This window comes from Syngnathus typhle, linkage group LG15, assembly GCF_033458585.1.
Source record: "Syngnathus typhle isolate RoL2023-S1 ecotype Sweden linkage group LG15, RoL_Styp_1.0, whole genome shotgun sequence".
Taxonomy (NCBI): Eukaryota; Metazoa; Chordata; class Actinopteri; order Syngnathiformes; family Syngnathidae; genus Syngnathus; species Syngnathus typhle.
In genome coordinates, this window is record NC_083752.1 from 4,806,761 (window position 1) to 4,822,147 (window position 15,387).

Genomic DNA, 15,387 nt, shown 5'->3' on the forward strand with positions numbered 1-15,387 from the left:
GCACTGCTAAAACATATTATTTACCCTTGAGATAGTCTGGTTCTGGCTTCAAGTATTTAGCAAAAAAAAAAAAAAAAGGATAAGTGCGTACTGTTTGTTTTAATCAGTAGAGGGCGACAAAACACGTTTCTCCACTAAGGACACGTCACTACACTACGGCGGCCAAGGTGGGAACTCAATTTGAGCAACAGCCAAACGGACCTATCAGAACCGCCCATGATCACGGTTGACTGACGCTCAACCAATAGGAACGTACTAAGACCCGAATGAGGTGGGGATTGTGCCCGTTCGGTTGTCTTCAACTCATGATTTCAGAGGAGCGGAGCTGGTAAGTGCAGCTAATTGTGTATTATTTATGGGATATATTGTCGAAAAGATATAGCAATCATTTAATTGTCATGCTGCCTTTTTGTTATTCATTCCTCGTAATAGCATTAAGAGGAAGAGTTGTAGGACTGACTGCACAAATAAAACGAGTTGCTTAGCCTTGCTAGCAGTTTAGACTTTTGAAAGATACAACCAAGATGATCAAGCACTCGAAATATATTATTGTCGCCACTTTCATTCGAATTGTTTCGATCTGTTGCATTTCACTCCGTTTTTATTTAACCTGACAACTACGCGATCGTGGACAGTTTTGTCAAGCGTCAGTCGTAATAGCTTTCTTTAGTGTCTCCTGCAAATCCAAGAATAATCGTCCTACTGCAAAGATTGTGTTTTCTGTTTTTTAAATAATATATGTCGATTATTAATGGCACAGCCCTCAAATCTCTGCAGAACGTTCCGAGAAGAGTAGGCGCTTCCTAATTCCCTGGCGCCACCTAATAGTGCGTGGCCTTATCTGGTTGGACTCCCAAGTGTCGGAAGAATGGGATTTATTTTCTACTTTGGATATTAATTCGAATATGTCTCCTGTTCTATACATTGCTTGTCCTCGGATCAGCTAGTGAGGTGAGCTGACTCCTACCACGGCTGCCAAAATGACGAAATTGGGCTTCCTGCGTTTGTCCTACGAGAAGCAGGACACATTGTTGAAGCTGCTCATCCTTTCTATGGCTGCGATCCTCTGTGAGTGTCATCACTAGTTACTTGTAATTAACTTGTAAAGAACCACAACATTCCTCAATAATGATTGCATCTCTTCAGCATTCTCAACCAGACTGTTCTCCGTCTTGAGGTTCGAAAGTGTCATCCATGAGTTCGATCCGTAAGTGCTTACTCAAAGTTGTGTTTTAATTTAACAAAAAAAAAAAAAAAAAGCAAACCACAAAATAAATCTATATCCTCATTCACCTTCAGGTATTTCAACTACCGCACCACCCGCTTCTTGACAGAAGAAGGATTTTATAACTTTCATAACTGGTTCGATGACAGAGCATGGTATCCGCTTGGTAGGATCATCGGTGGCACCATTTACCCAGGTAGGAATGAGGAAAAATTCTCGAGATCATTTTTAGTTTTAACAATGATAAATGTAATGTATTTTTTCTCCCCCACCAGGATTGATGATCACCTCAGCTGCCTTGTACCACGTCTTACATTTTTTCCACATCACCATTGATATCCGCAATGTTTGCGTTTTTCTGGCTCCCTTATTCTCCTCCTTTACAGCCATTGTCACTTATCACTTCACTAAGGAGTTGAAGGTAATTTCTAATCAATCATAGAAGGCCTGAATGTTGGGGCATGCTCTAACTCATCCAAATTAGGACAAGCGATACTTGCTCAAAAGTCACTTTTTCTTTTTAGGATGCCGGTGCTGGGCTTTTGGCTGCAGCCATGATTGCTGTGGTGCCTGGTTACATCTCGCGTTCTGTTGCTGGCTCCTATGACAATGAAGGTATGTCATTACATGCATGGGCTACAATTTAAATGATAGAAGACTCCCTCATTAAAAGTTTTTCATCTTGTGTGTCCTTCTTAGGTATTGCCATATTCTGCATGTTGTTGACCTACTACATGTGGATCAAGGCTGTTAAAACAGGATCTGTGTACTGGTCCTCAATATGTGCTCTGGCTTACTTCTATATGGTGAGTGGATATGATTTCACGAAGGTCCGTTTTTGCAATATTAACGTGGATATAATTATTTTGAATTTAGCAAAGCTGACGTTTTGATATATTTAATTCCAATGGTTCTCTTTTCGATCCATCCTGTGTGTAGGTTTCCTCCTGGGGTGGTTATGTGTTCCTGATCAACCTTATCCCACTTCACGTCTTGGTTCTGATGCTCACTGGACGCTTCTCTCACCGCATCTATGTAGCATACTGCACAGTCTACTGCCTGGGCACCATCCTGTCCATGCAGATCTCCTTTGTTGGTTTCCAGGTAGGGAGTCAAACTTGTCCCTCATAGTTCCTTTGACTGCACAATAAGATCAGCAAAGATAACCAATGTTGCTCGTAGAATTTTTGAAGAGCCCAATCAAATACAATCCATTTGTCCTCTTCCCTATGCTAGCCGGTGCAGTCCTCGGAGCACATGGCAGCCTTTGGCGTGTTCGGCTTGTGCCAGATTCATGCCTTTGTGGACTACCTGCGCAGCAAACTCAACCCTCAGCAGTTCGACGTGCTGTTTAAGAGCGTCATCTCCCTGGTGGGATTCCTTCTGCTGTCTGTGGGTGCTGTTCTCATGCTAACAGGTAGCTGCAGGGTGGGGGTGGCGCAGTTGACGGACTCGAATCACTAAAGTGCATGTCCTACCTTCCAGGAAAGATATCTCCATGGACTGGGCGATTCTACTCCCTGCTGGACCCTTCCTATGCCAAAAACAACATCCCCATTATCGCCTCGGTCTCCGAGCACCAGCCCACGACATGGTCTTCCTACTATTTTGACCTCCAGCTGCTGGTGTTTATGTTCCCAGGTTTGGTGCTCTCATGTGCACGCTAACACAGCATTCAATTCAATTGTGTTTCTTTTCCTGACATTTCTTCTCCTTTCAACACAGTTGGCCTTTACTACTGTTTCAACAATTTATCGGATGCGAGGATCTTCATTATCATGTATGGAGTGACCAGCATGTATTTCTCAGCTGTCATGGTAAATGAGCTCATCCGAAAGACTTAACCTGCTTTTGGTTCCACTTTGAAAAGTCATCCATGTTTTTTCTTTCCTACCGCCAGGTTCGTCTGATGTTGGTGTTGGCCCCTGTCATGTGCATCCTGTCCGGCATAGGTGTGTCCCAGGTGCTAACAACTTACATGAAGAATCTGGACGTAAGCAGGCCAGACAAGAAGAACAAGAAGCAGCAGGACGCCACGTACCCTATTAAAAACGAAGTAGGTACTTTGCTTGTGTGTAGTAGAGATGAAGATGCCATGGGTGAATGACATTGGTTACCATCAAGATGCCACTATGAGTAAATACGTGGTGTTGTCTTTCATAGGTTGCCTCTGGGATGATTCTGGTCATGGCTTTCTTCTTGATCACATACACTTTCCACTCTACCTGGGTGACAAGCGAAGCCTACTCCTCTCCCTCCATTGTGCTGTCTGCCCGTGGAGTGGATGGAAGCCGCATCATCTTTGATGACTTCCGAGAGGCCTACTATTGGCTTCGCCACAACACCCCAGAGGTCAAGTCATTTCCCAACACGCAGAGGAAATAGAATGTTTGGGAAATCATGTCTTTTCTTATTACAGGATTCCAAAGTCATGTCATGGTGGGATTATGGATACCAAATTACTGCCATGGCAAATCGAACCATTCTAGTGGATAACAACACGTGGAACAACACGCACATCTCGAGAGTTGGCCAGGTGAGCTCAGAGAGTTGACAGCAGTGCCGCGTTTATGAGAATGTCTCTGACAGACGTCTTCTATTTTAGGCCATGGCGTCCACTGAGGAGCGAGCCTATGAGATTATGAGGGAGCTGGACGTCAGCTATGTCCTGGTCATTTTTGGAGGACTTACGGGTTATTCCTCAGATGGTATGCGTCAACTGCTCATTTGCGGGATCCCTGATACCAGAAAGGCTTGCTTTGTAATTGTCATGGAAGCACAAAGCAAAATGTTTTTTTTGGGGGATCTATCTTGCGTCCTACAGATATCAACAAGTTTCTCTGGATGGTTCGCATCGGTGGCAGCACTGACACGGGCAAGCACATCAAGGAGCACGACTACTACACTCCCACGGGGGAGTTCCGAGTGGATCGCGAAGGCTCGCCCGTGCTGCTCAACTGCCTCATGTACAAGATGTGCTATTATCGCTTCGGCCAGGTCTACAGCGAAGCCAGTGAGTAACTGTTAAGTCCTCACGGTTTGTCAGTAGCTCAAACTGAGTTACATTCAAGTGACTTGAGCCCAAGCAAATTCAATTGAGTGTAAATATAAGATGCTGAAAATATAGATACAAGTCTTGAAGCGTAATTATGTCTTTGCAGAGCGCCCACCAGGTTATGACCGAGTGAGGAATGCGGAAATTGGCAACAAAGACTTTGAACTGGATGTGTTGGAAGAGGCCTACACGACAGAGCACTGGTTGGTTAGGATATACAAGGTAAGCCACTCTACCCGCTGCTGTTTTTTTTTTGTTTTCATCCAAAGTGGCAAAATCATGACCTGAAGGAGGATAAGCAGTTTAAAAAAAAAAAAAAGTGCATGGATTTTTAAATTTTAAACAGACCAATGATCCATCAATGTGGTTAAAGATAGTTGCTAAAAAAAATTGTTTTACTCATATTTGTTTACTCTAACCTGTAGGTTAAAGACCTCGACAACAGGGGTCTTTCAAGAACATAAACTCCCTGACTACAACGAAACACCCCGTTAGCGCAATAGCACTGAACACCTTCCCTTGTGCTCAGCAGATGTGCTGCTCAACGATACTTTTTTATACAATTTATTTTGGGGAAGAAAATTGCAAAGAGATTTGTGTGGGTGAGTGGGAGAATCTTTTTTTTTTTTTTTTAATTGTTATAATAAAATGTCTCCCAAGGAATTCAGGGAAGGAGGTTTCATATTGCCTAGTCTGATGTTGGGAATCTTGAGTTGACAAAGTGGCCAAAAGACAGCTGTGTTCATTGGAGCACCTTTTTGATTTCATAAAATTTGTTCTAATAAAGCAGGATTGAAAGGGGAGAGAAAAAATGGTGTGTATTAATTTTTTTTGCATTTATTTTCACTAGGGTTAGAATATACAGAAGAAAATTAGGGCCAGTGGAGAGAGGGAAAAAAAAAAAAAGGGATGACAGGATTCTGACTTTTCTTTCCTCAATTCTTACTTTAAAGTGAGAATTCTCTCTAAAATCAGAATTCTGACAAGTCTTCTGCTGTTTAACATTTTGGTTGAGAGGACTGGAGCTATTCAAAAACAAAAGTAATTTTCAAAAACACAATTGCACAATAATTGTGTATACAGTGTACTCTAAAATAATATACAGTACAAAAAAAAACATTAAAAGGTCATACAAAATTGCTTTTATTGAAAGTGGAGGGGAAAAATTAGTGAAAGTCAGTTGGCTACATTCAGGACTTAAGTGGTCAAGCAAATATGTTATTTCATCACAATTACAGGTTAAAATATTAGTAGACCTTAGTCTCAGTCCCAAAATATTTTTCTTAAAAACAAAATATGGAAATACAGTGCAGATAAAAATGTGCATGATGCCAGTTAAGCGTTAACATGGTCAGGCAGAGCCCCCATAAGAGCAGAATTGTTTCTATAGACATAAGCGTTAAGATCACCATCCATGGTAACCAGCTCGGCCAGCGATGACACACTCTGGTCGTGATCGAGCAGGGTCGACGGCAGATGCAACGATTTGCTCTCGATGCGGCGGGAGCGGCGCACCGGTGTCAGAAATTTCACATCTTTGATGTTGCTTTTCCGAATCGACGTTCTTATTTGAGCCTCGCCTTCGATTGTTTTCTTGATGCTGCAACGTGCAAATTTTGAGTCACCTTTTTTTTAAATAACCGTTGATATTTTCAGGATCGGTGACTACAGCTAACAACTTACCTTTGCAAATATGGTGTTGTTTTGACATTGTATTTTATGACGTAGCCATGATTCGTCTCAGACGCGCCCTCCACGTTGGTGTCGTCACACTGAACGTCTTCATCCGTCGGCGTTTTCTTTTCACCTTCATCCTTCAATATCTCCTTGGCCTCCATTTTCTTCGACACCTCCTTTACACAGTCATCATCCTCTGTCGCATCTTTCTCCTCTTCTGCAACGCCGCACACATCTGTGCTCTGTGGGGGTTCTGAAAAATGGATTTTTTAAAAAATCTTATAGTTCTGGAATACCCCCCAATTTACATTGTATAAAACCGAACTCACCATCCTGGCATTTCGAAGGCGTCGGCATGGTTTCCAGGACATCACACAGGTTCAGAATAACCTAGAAATCCAATTAAAAGCAAAGTGTGAAACAACATACGTACTATCATATTTCAAAAGGTATTTGTTGAATCGCCTTACATCATCAAATCCATTTTGCACAACAGGCAAATCGAAATCTGAATTTTCCAGAAGGTCGAAACTCGTGTTCATTATTAAAGGGGTCTGCATCTGCACACTTTTAGGAGCTTCCTGGGCCTGTGGGGGAGGACCAGAGGCTGCGGAGTCTGGTTGGTCCAGACTGGGTCCTGGTTTTGCCTTATCCGGCTGGGCTCTAACATTAGACTTGGATTTCACACTGGCTTTGGGCTTTACAGATGTCGAGATTTTTGGGACTACTTGTGCGCTCGTCGCGGCGGGTCTCTTGAGAGTCTTGCCCTTGGAAGCTAGCCACACGGCTAATTTTGCTCTGCAGGGAGGAATGAAAAGAAAATACTGAGAATGCCTCATTAGCAAAACAAGCTCGACATAACGTGCTTACCTTCTTTCCTCTGTAGTTTCCGTACATCTGTACTGGCTGAGGGTGCTTGCTACAGGAGGTCTCTTGACCTTCTGATCGGTTACGGCAATCTTTGGCTTGGTGGGTGCCACTATCGGGTTTCTGGATGTTCTTAATGTTGCCGGGACAGTTGAGGAGGTCCAAGGACGAGCAGTGGATGCAGCTTTGGACGCTTGTGCACGTCCATCCAACTGCGATTTGGATCTCGGCGGGGCAGGTTTTAGGAACTGGCGTCCAGGGACATCAGCAACAGACTTTGACCTTCTTCTTGTCAAATCCGCAACCTTTTGGTTGTCTGTTTTAGGTGCTGCTGGTTTGGAATCCGCCTTTCGAGCTGTCGCGCTTGACTTCCAAATGGATCCGATTTTTGATTCCACAATCTTCCCTTTGTACATGCCGGGAACGACTTTCGATGAAGTCGCCGCAGCTGGTGCTCTTGTATCTGGAACTACTTTTCCATTTTTCACTGTCCGTTCAGTAAGAACGGCCTGCTTATGCGTTTGTCGTTGTTTGACTTCGCAGACCGCACCTTTATTGCCATCTTTCGGAGCCGACTTGCCTTTTTTAACAACCTCAATAGAAGCCGACTTTGCTTCTTGTATTGTCCTGGCACTACCGACCAGTTTCTTATTGCTTTTAAACTGCGCGGAGACATTAGATGTTGATTTTGAAAAGTCTCTTCTGCTAACAGACTTGACGCCATCTCTAGGCTCGGCATTCTCCTTGTTTCCCTGAAACGATTCAAAACATTAACATTTTTAGAATCTGAATTTTGCTTTGAAATGACCCAAAACAAAACACCTACTTTGATGTTGGCTGGATTTTTTTTTGAAACAGTAGTGTTGCTCATGATGCAGCCACAACCTCAAGAGGTTTCACTGGTTTATCCTAAAACATAAAATTAAGTACAAAACTACTCAATATTTACAATATCACATCAGGTCCAATCCATATTTAAATATTGTACCCTTAAAGTAATAAAACAAAATCTCTATAAATATTTTTTACTGACAGTAATGCTTTTCCCAGTGCCAGCATCATAGCATGGAAATTTGCTCAGTAGCCATTGGGGAACACTACTAAAACAATTATTTTACCCACTCAGTCTAGTTGCGTTCAAGATTTTAATTAATAATGTATTAATTAAGCATGTATTGTTTGTGCTAAATTGTCACTATAAGAAGCCCTTTCCCTCGGGCGTTGGTCCTTGCATGGACGTCGTTGTTTCGAATTTCTGCAAGAAACTTCCGCTGTTGCTGTCCAGAGTCTCTTTAGTTTGCAATAAAAACATCGGTCCATAACCTTATTTAAATAAAAACATCAGTCAGTATAATATTTAATGCAACTTACCCCTCCGTTGAACGTGTATTGTAATCTCGGATGAGTTCGATGAGCCAAAAAGCAACAAAACCGGTCACTGGACTTGGACATTCAAACATCCCATTTGAGTAAGTGCTGCTGCACTCTTATTGGTTATGGCGTTCTCGCGAGAGCGTCACATCAACCAATCACATATTTCAAAACAAGGCACGAGATCGAGGGAACGCTCAAGTTTGAATTATTTTGAAACGAAATAACATTCCACGATTACCCGTTTTGTCTGCAAGTATACACAACTAGGGGTTTAATACATATATATATAAGTCGTCTTAATTAGAACAAAAAGAGTACAGTGAGTCAATTTTAATGTAATTGTTTATTATTATATTATTTATTATGAAGGCTGATACCGATTCAGCCTGGTCTTTATTTTGTGTCTTCCCAGCGATCCCAAAGATCTCCTGCTGTTTTTTACCCCTTCAAAAGATGGTTGACACTTTCCCTCTCAGCAACGCTGCATTTCACTGGCTCCTGTTTTGAGAATAAAATTAAATATAACCAAGGTGGAATCGTTTTATTTCCATCATGACTTTTTTATTACCATATACTTAAAAGGAGATTAACAACGGTATGGTTCTGTGGAATGAGAATCAATAAAGCATCAATATAAAATTCCCATCAGTCACAGTCATACCATGTTGTGGTTTGGTTGAAGATTTTGAAACCTAGAAGATGGGCTCAAGTTCCGCCAGAAGACAGGATGGTCCACTAAGCCAACCCGTGGCCATACCTTTGGAAAAAAAAAAAAAGCATAAATCAATGAGAAAATAACTTCATAAAAGGCCTACTTTTTGGTAGGAGGTGCTCAGGCACAGGGCACACATTCACATTTCAACTCTATGAAATCTTTGACAAAACTTACCATCAGTCTTAAAAATTCCACAGGAATTACTAGAGCTCTGCCAAGGAAAATTCTGTAGGAATCAAAAAATAAAACAAGCACAGTTCAACTATACGTTAAAGATTGACTTACAATATTACAAAGCAAAGAATCCTCAGCAAGACTCGCATTAAGGTCAGCTCCCATTTTGTCCATCCATAGTCCAACTTTGATGCAGGGCGTGGTTTATCTGAAAGAAAAGTTCTCCAATTAGAATGCAAAGTAAATGAATCTCCTTCTGTGGCTGTAACTTAGTCATGGAATGCTTACATGCTCATCTTGAAGAGGGTCAAAGTTGTCCAGGCACTTTTGAGTGGAATGAGGATCTGCATGGTCATGCTTTGGATCAGTAAGAGCATATGAATGGTCCTCAGGCTCAAAACCCCCCATCAGTTTATCTGAACACATAAATATGGACCATTACATTACAATACGTATCATTAAAGGTAATTTAAATTGTGAGCCTTTGCTAACACTTAAGCAGTGCCTACATTTTTGTATATCGGGCGGTTCTATCCTCAAAGAATTCGAATCGACTGTCGGCATGGTCCAACTCTCCTTTTCTACAGTGACCACTCCTTTGTCAGGCAGGTTGATGACGCTACATGGACTTTTATGAAGAGACATCAAGCCGGGTGTGATTTTCTGCCTCTTTAGATCTTCGGACAGGAGAACGTCATCTTCTTTAATGAAGGAATCGCTGCTCCTCTTATGTGATGGAAAAAAGTTATTCTTCAGCTGCTGTTGGGCTTTTTCTATGTTTCCAAGAACCTACCAAAGAAACAAATGAAGTCACATTAAATATAAGCAGATATATTTGCAGTAATATGGCGTGTGCCTCACAACCTTTTTATTGAGATCTGTAATAGATCTGATCCTCGCTTCCAGGGGTTCCTCTTGGTCCCCAACCTCAGTTTTGTCACCCTTGGGACAAGTCTTCAAAACCTTAGGAAGGCGGTGACGACGATGAAAGAAAAGGGAAAATGGGCTTTTCCTCAAGGGGCGCTAATAAAAAAAAAAAAAAAAAAATGATAAAGAGTTATCAATAGGGTTAATATTCTGAATTTGAAATTTAAAAATCCAACCTGCTCGACAGTATTTATGCCATACACCACAGCTTGCAGGTGAAGGTCCCAGTCATTGTGAGGCTCATTGGCAAAGCGCTCGATAGCACATTTAGTATTTTGATGAATAAGTTTGTCCTGCACAATAACAATATATATTAATAATGTACATTTCTCAAGTATTTCAATGAAACATCTGTGAAGAATTGTATCCATATTCACCTCCTCGTTGATTTGGTAATTGCAGGTGCTTGACACAGCCTGTTTTATATTCAGGAGCGTGAAGATCTCTTTGTTCAGCTGTCAACAAATATATGAAGAATATTTTGTTTTCGCTTTTTTCTATTACATAACATTGCAGCTATTAAAAACATATTGCATTACCTCATTCACAAACTTTCCACCTTGATCAAATATTATTTTGTCGACTATGCCATACAAATAGAATTTTGACACAAGTGCTGCTGAAACCTCAACAGCAGACTTGGATCCTAGTGGTTCAGCAACAACAAAGTTACTAAACAAATCAGTTATCATCAGAATATATTGATTGTTTCTGTCCGTCTCCTTGAGCGGGCCAATCAGGTCCATGACAACCACACTCCAGTTTTCGTCCACCTGTGAATAAATGTATTTCAATAGTTCATGACCTCACGAATCTATTATTGATCAGATTACTTATTATGTACTTTTGGTAGACATCCGTGATCAACATTACCTTGATGGGATGGTTTGTTTGTGTCACTGTTTTTAGTGAGTTGTTCAACTGGCATGAGATACAGCCTCTGACCTACAAAAAAAAGTCAATGTTTGCTTATATGACATATTTTATTAAATACAGTACAGACTCAGAAATTATTTCATCCATATGTCAAACCTTGGCTTACCCAGTCAGCAACATCCTGCTTAATACTATGCCAGTAGTAGCCAGCCACCACACGGTCGATGGTGCGTCTGACACCGCTGTGATTCCCGTTGCCATTCTGATCATGGCATTCGTGCAAAACTGCCCTCATTTCGTCACCATCCATTACAACCAGCCGCATGAAATTGTCTTTTGGGCCAGTGTAGTACAGTCTGTCATCTGTGCAGATTATTGTCATTGTTGAATGACATTTATTTCCCACCAAAAAAAAAAAAGACACAAAACAGTACTTTGATAAATATGGACAGGGAGTTTATGAATGCTGTACTATATTTTAATAGGTACGTATAGCAGCATGCTAATAATGCATCGTGTTTTCCTTTAACTTAGACCACGTTACCTTTCAAGATGAAATTATTTGCTGAGCGTCTAATACTCCATCTATCGACTTTTGTACAACTGGAATCATACATGCCTGATTGCAAGTACGTTTTTATTTGCTGATAAAATTTGAATCCGTGCATGATTGTCGCGTGGTGTGGGTCGAGCAATTTAAGTTTTGGGGGAAAAAAAAGAAGTGTTTATCTTCTTCTTTGGAATTTGAGCAGTTGGGAAAAAACAAAATTCCGCCACCTACTGTTTGTAAATGTGGACCAGATTATTAAACCGAGTCTAACACTTTTGCTGTATGTATTTGGTTATAACAATGATACTTTAGGTTTTAACAATGATACTATAAGCTATGTTTTTTGAGATCCCAAACAATTAAAATTTATATTTCCTGAGTACCGATAAAATTCAAAAACTCTGTTTTGTCTTAGTGACTCGCCGTAGTTGTTTATCAAAATGGCCCAACCGGTGAGTTTTTACCACAATAAAGTGCTGTTCATTTACTACTGTGTTTATGCATCGAACAATCGTAAATATATACCATAAATTTGCTTGATATATCATCTCAATGAGGAAGCATTAATCATTAGTGTATTTGCTGTCTCACATACAGGAACTATATAAATGCAAATACATTTACTTTGAAATCCAGTACCGGAAGTCCACTCGTCCGTTCAAAACAAAAAAGAAAAAAAGAGCGCTATAGTTAGCAGTAGTTGCTAAATCGAGAACTTCTTTCATATAATCATTCTTTCACTAACCATTATTGAGGCAAACTACACTACAATGCAGAATTACTGTGCCGCTCCCAACTGTACTAGTGTAAAATCGGACTCGTACTCACTTTTTAGATTTCCGCTTGACGCAGAAAGGTAAGCCGAATCTTAAGGTGGTTTCAATGTTTAAAAAAATGGGGTAAAGTCTTATGGTTCTATTTATAAAATCTGAAATATTTTCATACTGGTCCCATTGACAGGTATGTTTCAGTTGATTTTCATTGTCACATTGATATGACTTCACATTTCAGGTGTAAAACGTGGGTGGAAAAATGTCAGCGAGAAGACCTAATGGACAAATCACCAGAACATCTCTTCAGATTCTATCGACTTTGTGCAAAGCATTTTGAAACGTCTGATGATAGTGTAAGTCGTGTGATGAGATCCTAATATTCTTTTAATTGTCCATTCTCAGTGTAATGTTTACACACAACGCTCCATCCTATTGAATCAGTAGGTTGCATATGGCTTTGTTTTACAGAATGAACTTATTACAGTGATAAAGGATGACACCATACCAACTATCTTTGAAGAGACCAACAAACTTCCAAATATACAAGTGAAGCGCAGTAAAGAGCTGGTGTGTATAAAAATAAACATATTTACATTTTAATCATCAGGAACTAAACACTCATCTTCCCAGGAAAATAAGCTTTTTTTAATATGGCATAATAGAATTTTACTGTTTGCTTAACTTGTGTGTTTTTTTTTATGTTCAAGGAAGAAGACATGAAGCCCAGGGAAAGAAAAAGTAAGTCAAAATGTTCCCTTTTTTTTGTTTACTAACAAGTTTAACATGTGGTTTGGCTTTCAATCTTTTTCCACACTTGCAGAAATGAAAACCTCTGAAGATGAAGTGGACGATGAGGAGGCAAACACACCTCCAAAAGAAGACACATACAAAGACTATCTCAGGTCTTTATTTGAAGCTCTTGTAATGTTAGGAGAGCAAAACATTCCTGTGACCAGGCCCGATAGTATCAAACAGGACACTGTCGGATTAAACAACTTTGAGGCGTTGCTTGAGTATCGCATGAGTTGCGGGGATGAGGCCATGACGAAATATAACGCAACTAGCTCATCACTTCAGCTTCAACAACTGATCGAAGTGTGCGAGAGATGCATCCGAAGGAAGGTGATTGAGGAAGTGAAAGAAAATGGCTTCTTCTCACTCATTACTGATGAGCTGGTGAAGATTTTGGATGAGTGGTACCTCCCTGTTTTCCTGCGCTATGTAGATGATTCAAACTTCCAGCGGGAGAGGTTTGTGGGGTTCTTGTCTGTTGACGGGGATGCGGATATTTTAGCGGAGAAACTTCTGTCTGAAATTATCAACGAATGGGGGTTGAAGATGGAGCTGTGTAGAGCGCAAGCCCACTCGTGTTCGGGAGCACACTTGGATAAAATCAAAGCATTTGCCGCCAAAATAAGCGAGAAGTATCCATTGGTCATGCTCACGATTCGACCTACTCAAGCCTTGAACATAGCACTTGCCAGTGGTATGGCTTTGTCGGGGGTTCAGCTTGTCGTGTGTACCCTGAAAAAAATCCAGTCTTTCTTCAACCAATCCCCTTTACTACGTCTGGAACTGGAGCACGCCGTTTCGGTTATCTATCCAGACAAAGAGGAGAAGGTCAAAGAACTGAAAGAGATTTGTGGCACTAGTTGGACCAGAAGACACGATGCATTTGAGGTGACACTGGAGCTTCTTGAAGCTTTGCTGCTTTGTGTGGACGGCGTACATGACAATGAAGACTTACGCTGGAGTGACCAGATCACGTATAGCGCCTTGGAGATCTCAAAAGCTCTGGCTGACTTTGAGTTCATTATGGCTTTGGTTGTGCTGAAAAACACCATGATACTTTTGAGGGCATTCGGTAAGAACATTGAAGGGGAAGCGAATGATGTCTATTTTGCCGCTGGCAGCGTAAAAGCCGTGTTGCACTCTCTGAAGGAAGTGGCCGACAATCTTGACGTGTACCATGAGTTCTGGACTGAAGAGGCGGTTAACCTCGCTGCCGCGATGGAGATCCCGGTGGAGCTTCCTCGGTCGCTGTTGAGGAAGAATCCGGCCGACCTGGCAACCCTTCAGCCAGAGAATTACTACAAGGAGCATCTTTCTCTTCCTGTGGTGAACCATACGCTCAAAGAAGTCAGCGAACTCTTCAGCGATGACCACCTAAAAGCACTAAGATGTTTGTCACTGGTCCCTTTTGTAGTCGAACTCCACAAGTCCGGACAACCTGAAGAAGAAAACATGTTAGTGTTTAAAAACGACATCCCCAGCCCAGGTTCACTCACCGCTGAGCTACATTGTTGGTCAGTGAAATGGAATAAAAAAGGGAAAGGAGAAGTGTTGCTCAGCAGTCTGCAAGAAACGCTTCAGCAGGCTGACGTGAAGTTCTTCCCAAACATGCTCGCAGTGCTGAGACTACTGGGCGTCCTGCCGACTTTAGCTCTAGATATCACTTGTGATACGGGGTACAAGCGCTTCAAAATGTACATGCAGAACACCCCCGACGCAGAAAAATCAAAGAGTCTGGCTCTTCTGAACATAAACAATGACGTGGGATATGATTTGGATTCAATGGTTGAACTCTTCGTAAAGACATATCCTGTCGGCGATGATGCTTGATAAGTTTTGGTTAAGTCGTTTTTAGAGAATGGTGCTTAATAAGATTCATTTCACATGTTTTAGTCCTTGCACGGTGACGCACTAGTTAGCACGTCCGCCTCACAGTTTAATGCGTATGTTGTTGAGGTTTTAAAATGAAATGTAAATAACTCAAAGGTTAGGGAGACCATTTTTACAGAGGAATCATGTAAATGACAAAAACAATTACAATTGTTTTAAATATGTGTAAGATGTGTGTGTTTTTTTTAATGTTGTGGCAATTCTACATTGTGATTGAATAATGATAAATTAAATGTTTTAAATATTTACACTAATATTTTTTATTATTCAACGAGTTAGCTGTACAGTTAAATACTAGTGCACTATTTTAATAGAGGGCAATCTGCTATTATCAACATTTAAATTTCTATCTCCAATTAAACGAACTAAACCAGTTAAATTAATAGAGCGCATATTAATAGTTTCTTTTAATGCAACCTTAATAAATGTACCAAATTAAATCAGAAAGCGAACGACCTGTTAATAAAATGGGGGACACGCCAGTGTTTTGGC

General features: G+C 40.9%; 3 protein-coding genes across 7 annotated transcripts; 2 read left to right on the forward strand and 1 right to left on the reverse strand.

Annotated features, from left to right (window-relative positions):
* Positions 1 to 180: 180 nt before the first annotated feature.
* Positions 181 to 5,092, forward strand: stt3a (STT3 oligosaccharyltransferase complex catalytic subunit A). Its single transcript, XM_061298641.1, has 18 exons — positions 181 to 328; positions 944 to 1,068; positions 1,147 to 1,207; positions 1,300 to 1,421; positions 1,501 to 1,646; positions 1,750 to 1,840; positions 1,925 to 2,031; positions 2,165 to 2,329; positions 2,462 to 2,642; positions 2,711 to 2,866; positions 2,951 to 3,042; positions 3,126 to 3,281; positions 3,389 to 3,577; positions 3,645 to 3,761; positions 3,831 to 3,933; positions 4,050 to 4,238; positions 4,387 to 4,502; positions 4,706 to 5,092. The coding sequence occupies exons 2-18, from the start codon at positions 981 to 983 to the stop codon at positions 4,742 to 4,744; spliced, it is 2,118 nt and encodes a 705-aa protein (XP_061154625.1). The 5' UTR covers positions 181 to 328; positions 944 to 980; the 3' UTR covers positions 4,745 to 5,092.
* Positions 5,093 to 5,407: 315 nt separating this feature from the next.
* si:ch211-266i6.3 (cytoskeleton-associated protein 2) lies at positions 5,408 to 11,624 on the reverse strand. Of its 5 annotated transcripts, none has more exons than XR_009718089.1 (14): positions 11,435 to 11,624; positions 11,057 to 11,253; positions 10,888 to 10,959; positions 10,554 to 10,787; positions 10,392 to 10,469; positions 10,191 to 10,307; positions 9,952 to 10,110; positions 9,597 to 9,876; positions 9,376 to 9,503; positions 9,235 to 9,295; positions 9,088 to 9,139; positions 8,860 to 8,955; positions 8,196 to 8,696; positions 7,650 to 7,733 (listed from the first exon to the last, which is right to left on the reverse strand). XR_009718089.1 is itself a non-coding variant. In XM_061298665.1 (7 exons), the coding sequence occupies exons 2-7, from the start codon at positions 7,693 to 7,695 to the stop codon at positions 5,616 to 5,618; spliced, it is 1,695 nt and encodes a 564-aa protein (XP_061154649.1). In that variant the 5' UTR covers positions 7,696 to 7,733; positions 8,196 to 8,322; the 3' UTR covers positions 5,408 to 5,615. The 5 variants fall into 5 exon arrangements, 1 of the variants encoding a protein (XP_061154649.1); XR_009718090.1 differs by having other exon boundaries at positions 8,860 to 8,942; positions 9,085 to 9,139; XR_009718091.1 differs by lacking the exon at positions 9,088 to 9,139 and having other exon boundaries at positions 9,199 to 9,295.
* A 461-nt stretch (positions 11,625 to 12,085) lies between these two features.
* On the forward strand, positions 12,086 to 15,146 carry LOC133167734 (52 kDa repressor of the inhibitor of the protein kinase-like). The gene is made up of 5 exons (XM_061298640.1): positions 12,086 to 12,296; positions 12,452 to 12,566; positions 12,682 to 12,780; positions 12,921 to 12,951; positions 13,034 to 15,146. The coding sequence occupies exons 1-5, from the start codon at positions 12,211 to 12,213 to the stop codon at positions 14,833 to 14,835; spliced, it is 2,133 nt and encodes a 710-aa protein (XP_061154624.1). The 5' UTR covers positions 12,086 to 12,210; the 3' UTR covers positions 14,836 to 15,146.
* The last annotated feature ends 241 nt before the right edge of the window (positions 15,147 to 15,387 follow it).

Bases quoted from the DNA above. Each gene is read 5' to 3' on its own strand.
- LOC133167734 (XM_061298640.1), top strand. From the start codon at position 12,211: ATGCAGAATTACTGTGCCGCTCCCAACTGTACTAGTGTAAAATCGGAC. The intron at 12,567-12,681 runs GTAAGTCGTGTG...TTTGTTTTACAG, and splicing joins TTGAAACGTCTGATGATAGT to AATGAACTTATTACAGTGAT. The intron at 12,781-12,920 runs GTGTGTATAAAA...TTTATGTTCAAG, and splicing joins TGAAGCGCAGTAAAGAGCTG to GAAGAAGACATGAAGCCCAG.
- si:ch211-266i6.3 (XM_061298665.1), bottom strand. From the start codon at position 7,695: ATGAGCAACACTACTGTTTCAAAAAAAAATCCAGCCAACATCAAA. The intron at 6,756-6,827 runs GTAAGCACGTTA...TCCTCCCTGCAG, and splicing joins GAAACTACAGAGGAAAGAAG to AGCAAAATTAGCCGTGTGGC. The intron at 6,348-6,427 runs GTAAGGCGATTC...TTGGATTTCTAG, and splicing joins TGCAAAATGGATTTGATGAT to GTTATTCTGAACCTGTGTGA.
- stt3a (XM_061298641.1), top strand. From the start codon at position 981: ATGACGAAATTGGGCTTCCTGCGTTTGTCCTACGAGAAGCAGGACACA. The intron at 2,330-2,461 runs GTAGGGAGTCAA...TCCCTATGCTAG, and splicing joins TCTCCTTTGTTGGTTTCCAG to CCGGTGCAGTCCTCGGAGCA. The intron at 3,282-3,388 runs GTAGGTACTTTG...TGTCTTTCATAG, and splicing joins CGTACCCTATTAAAAACGAA to GTTGCCTCTGGGATGATTCT.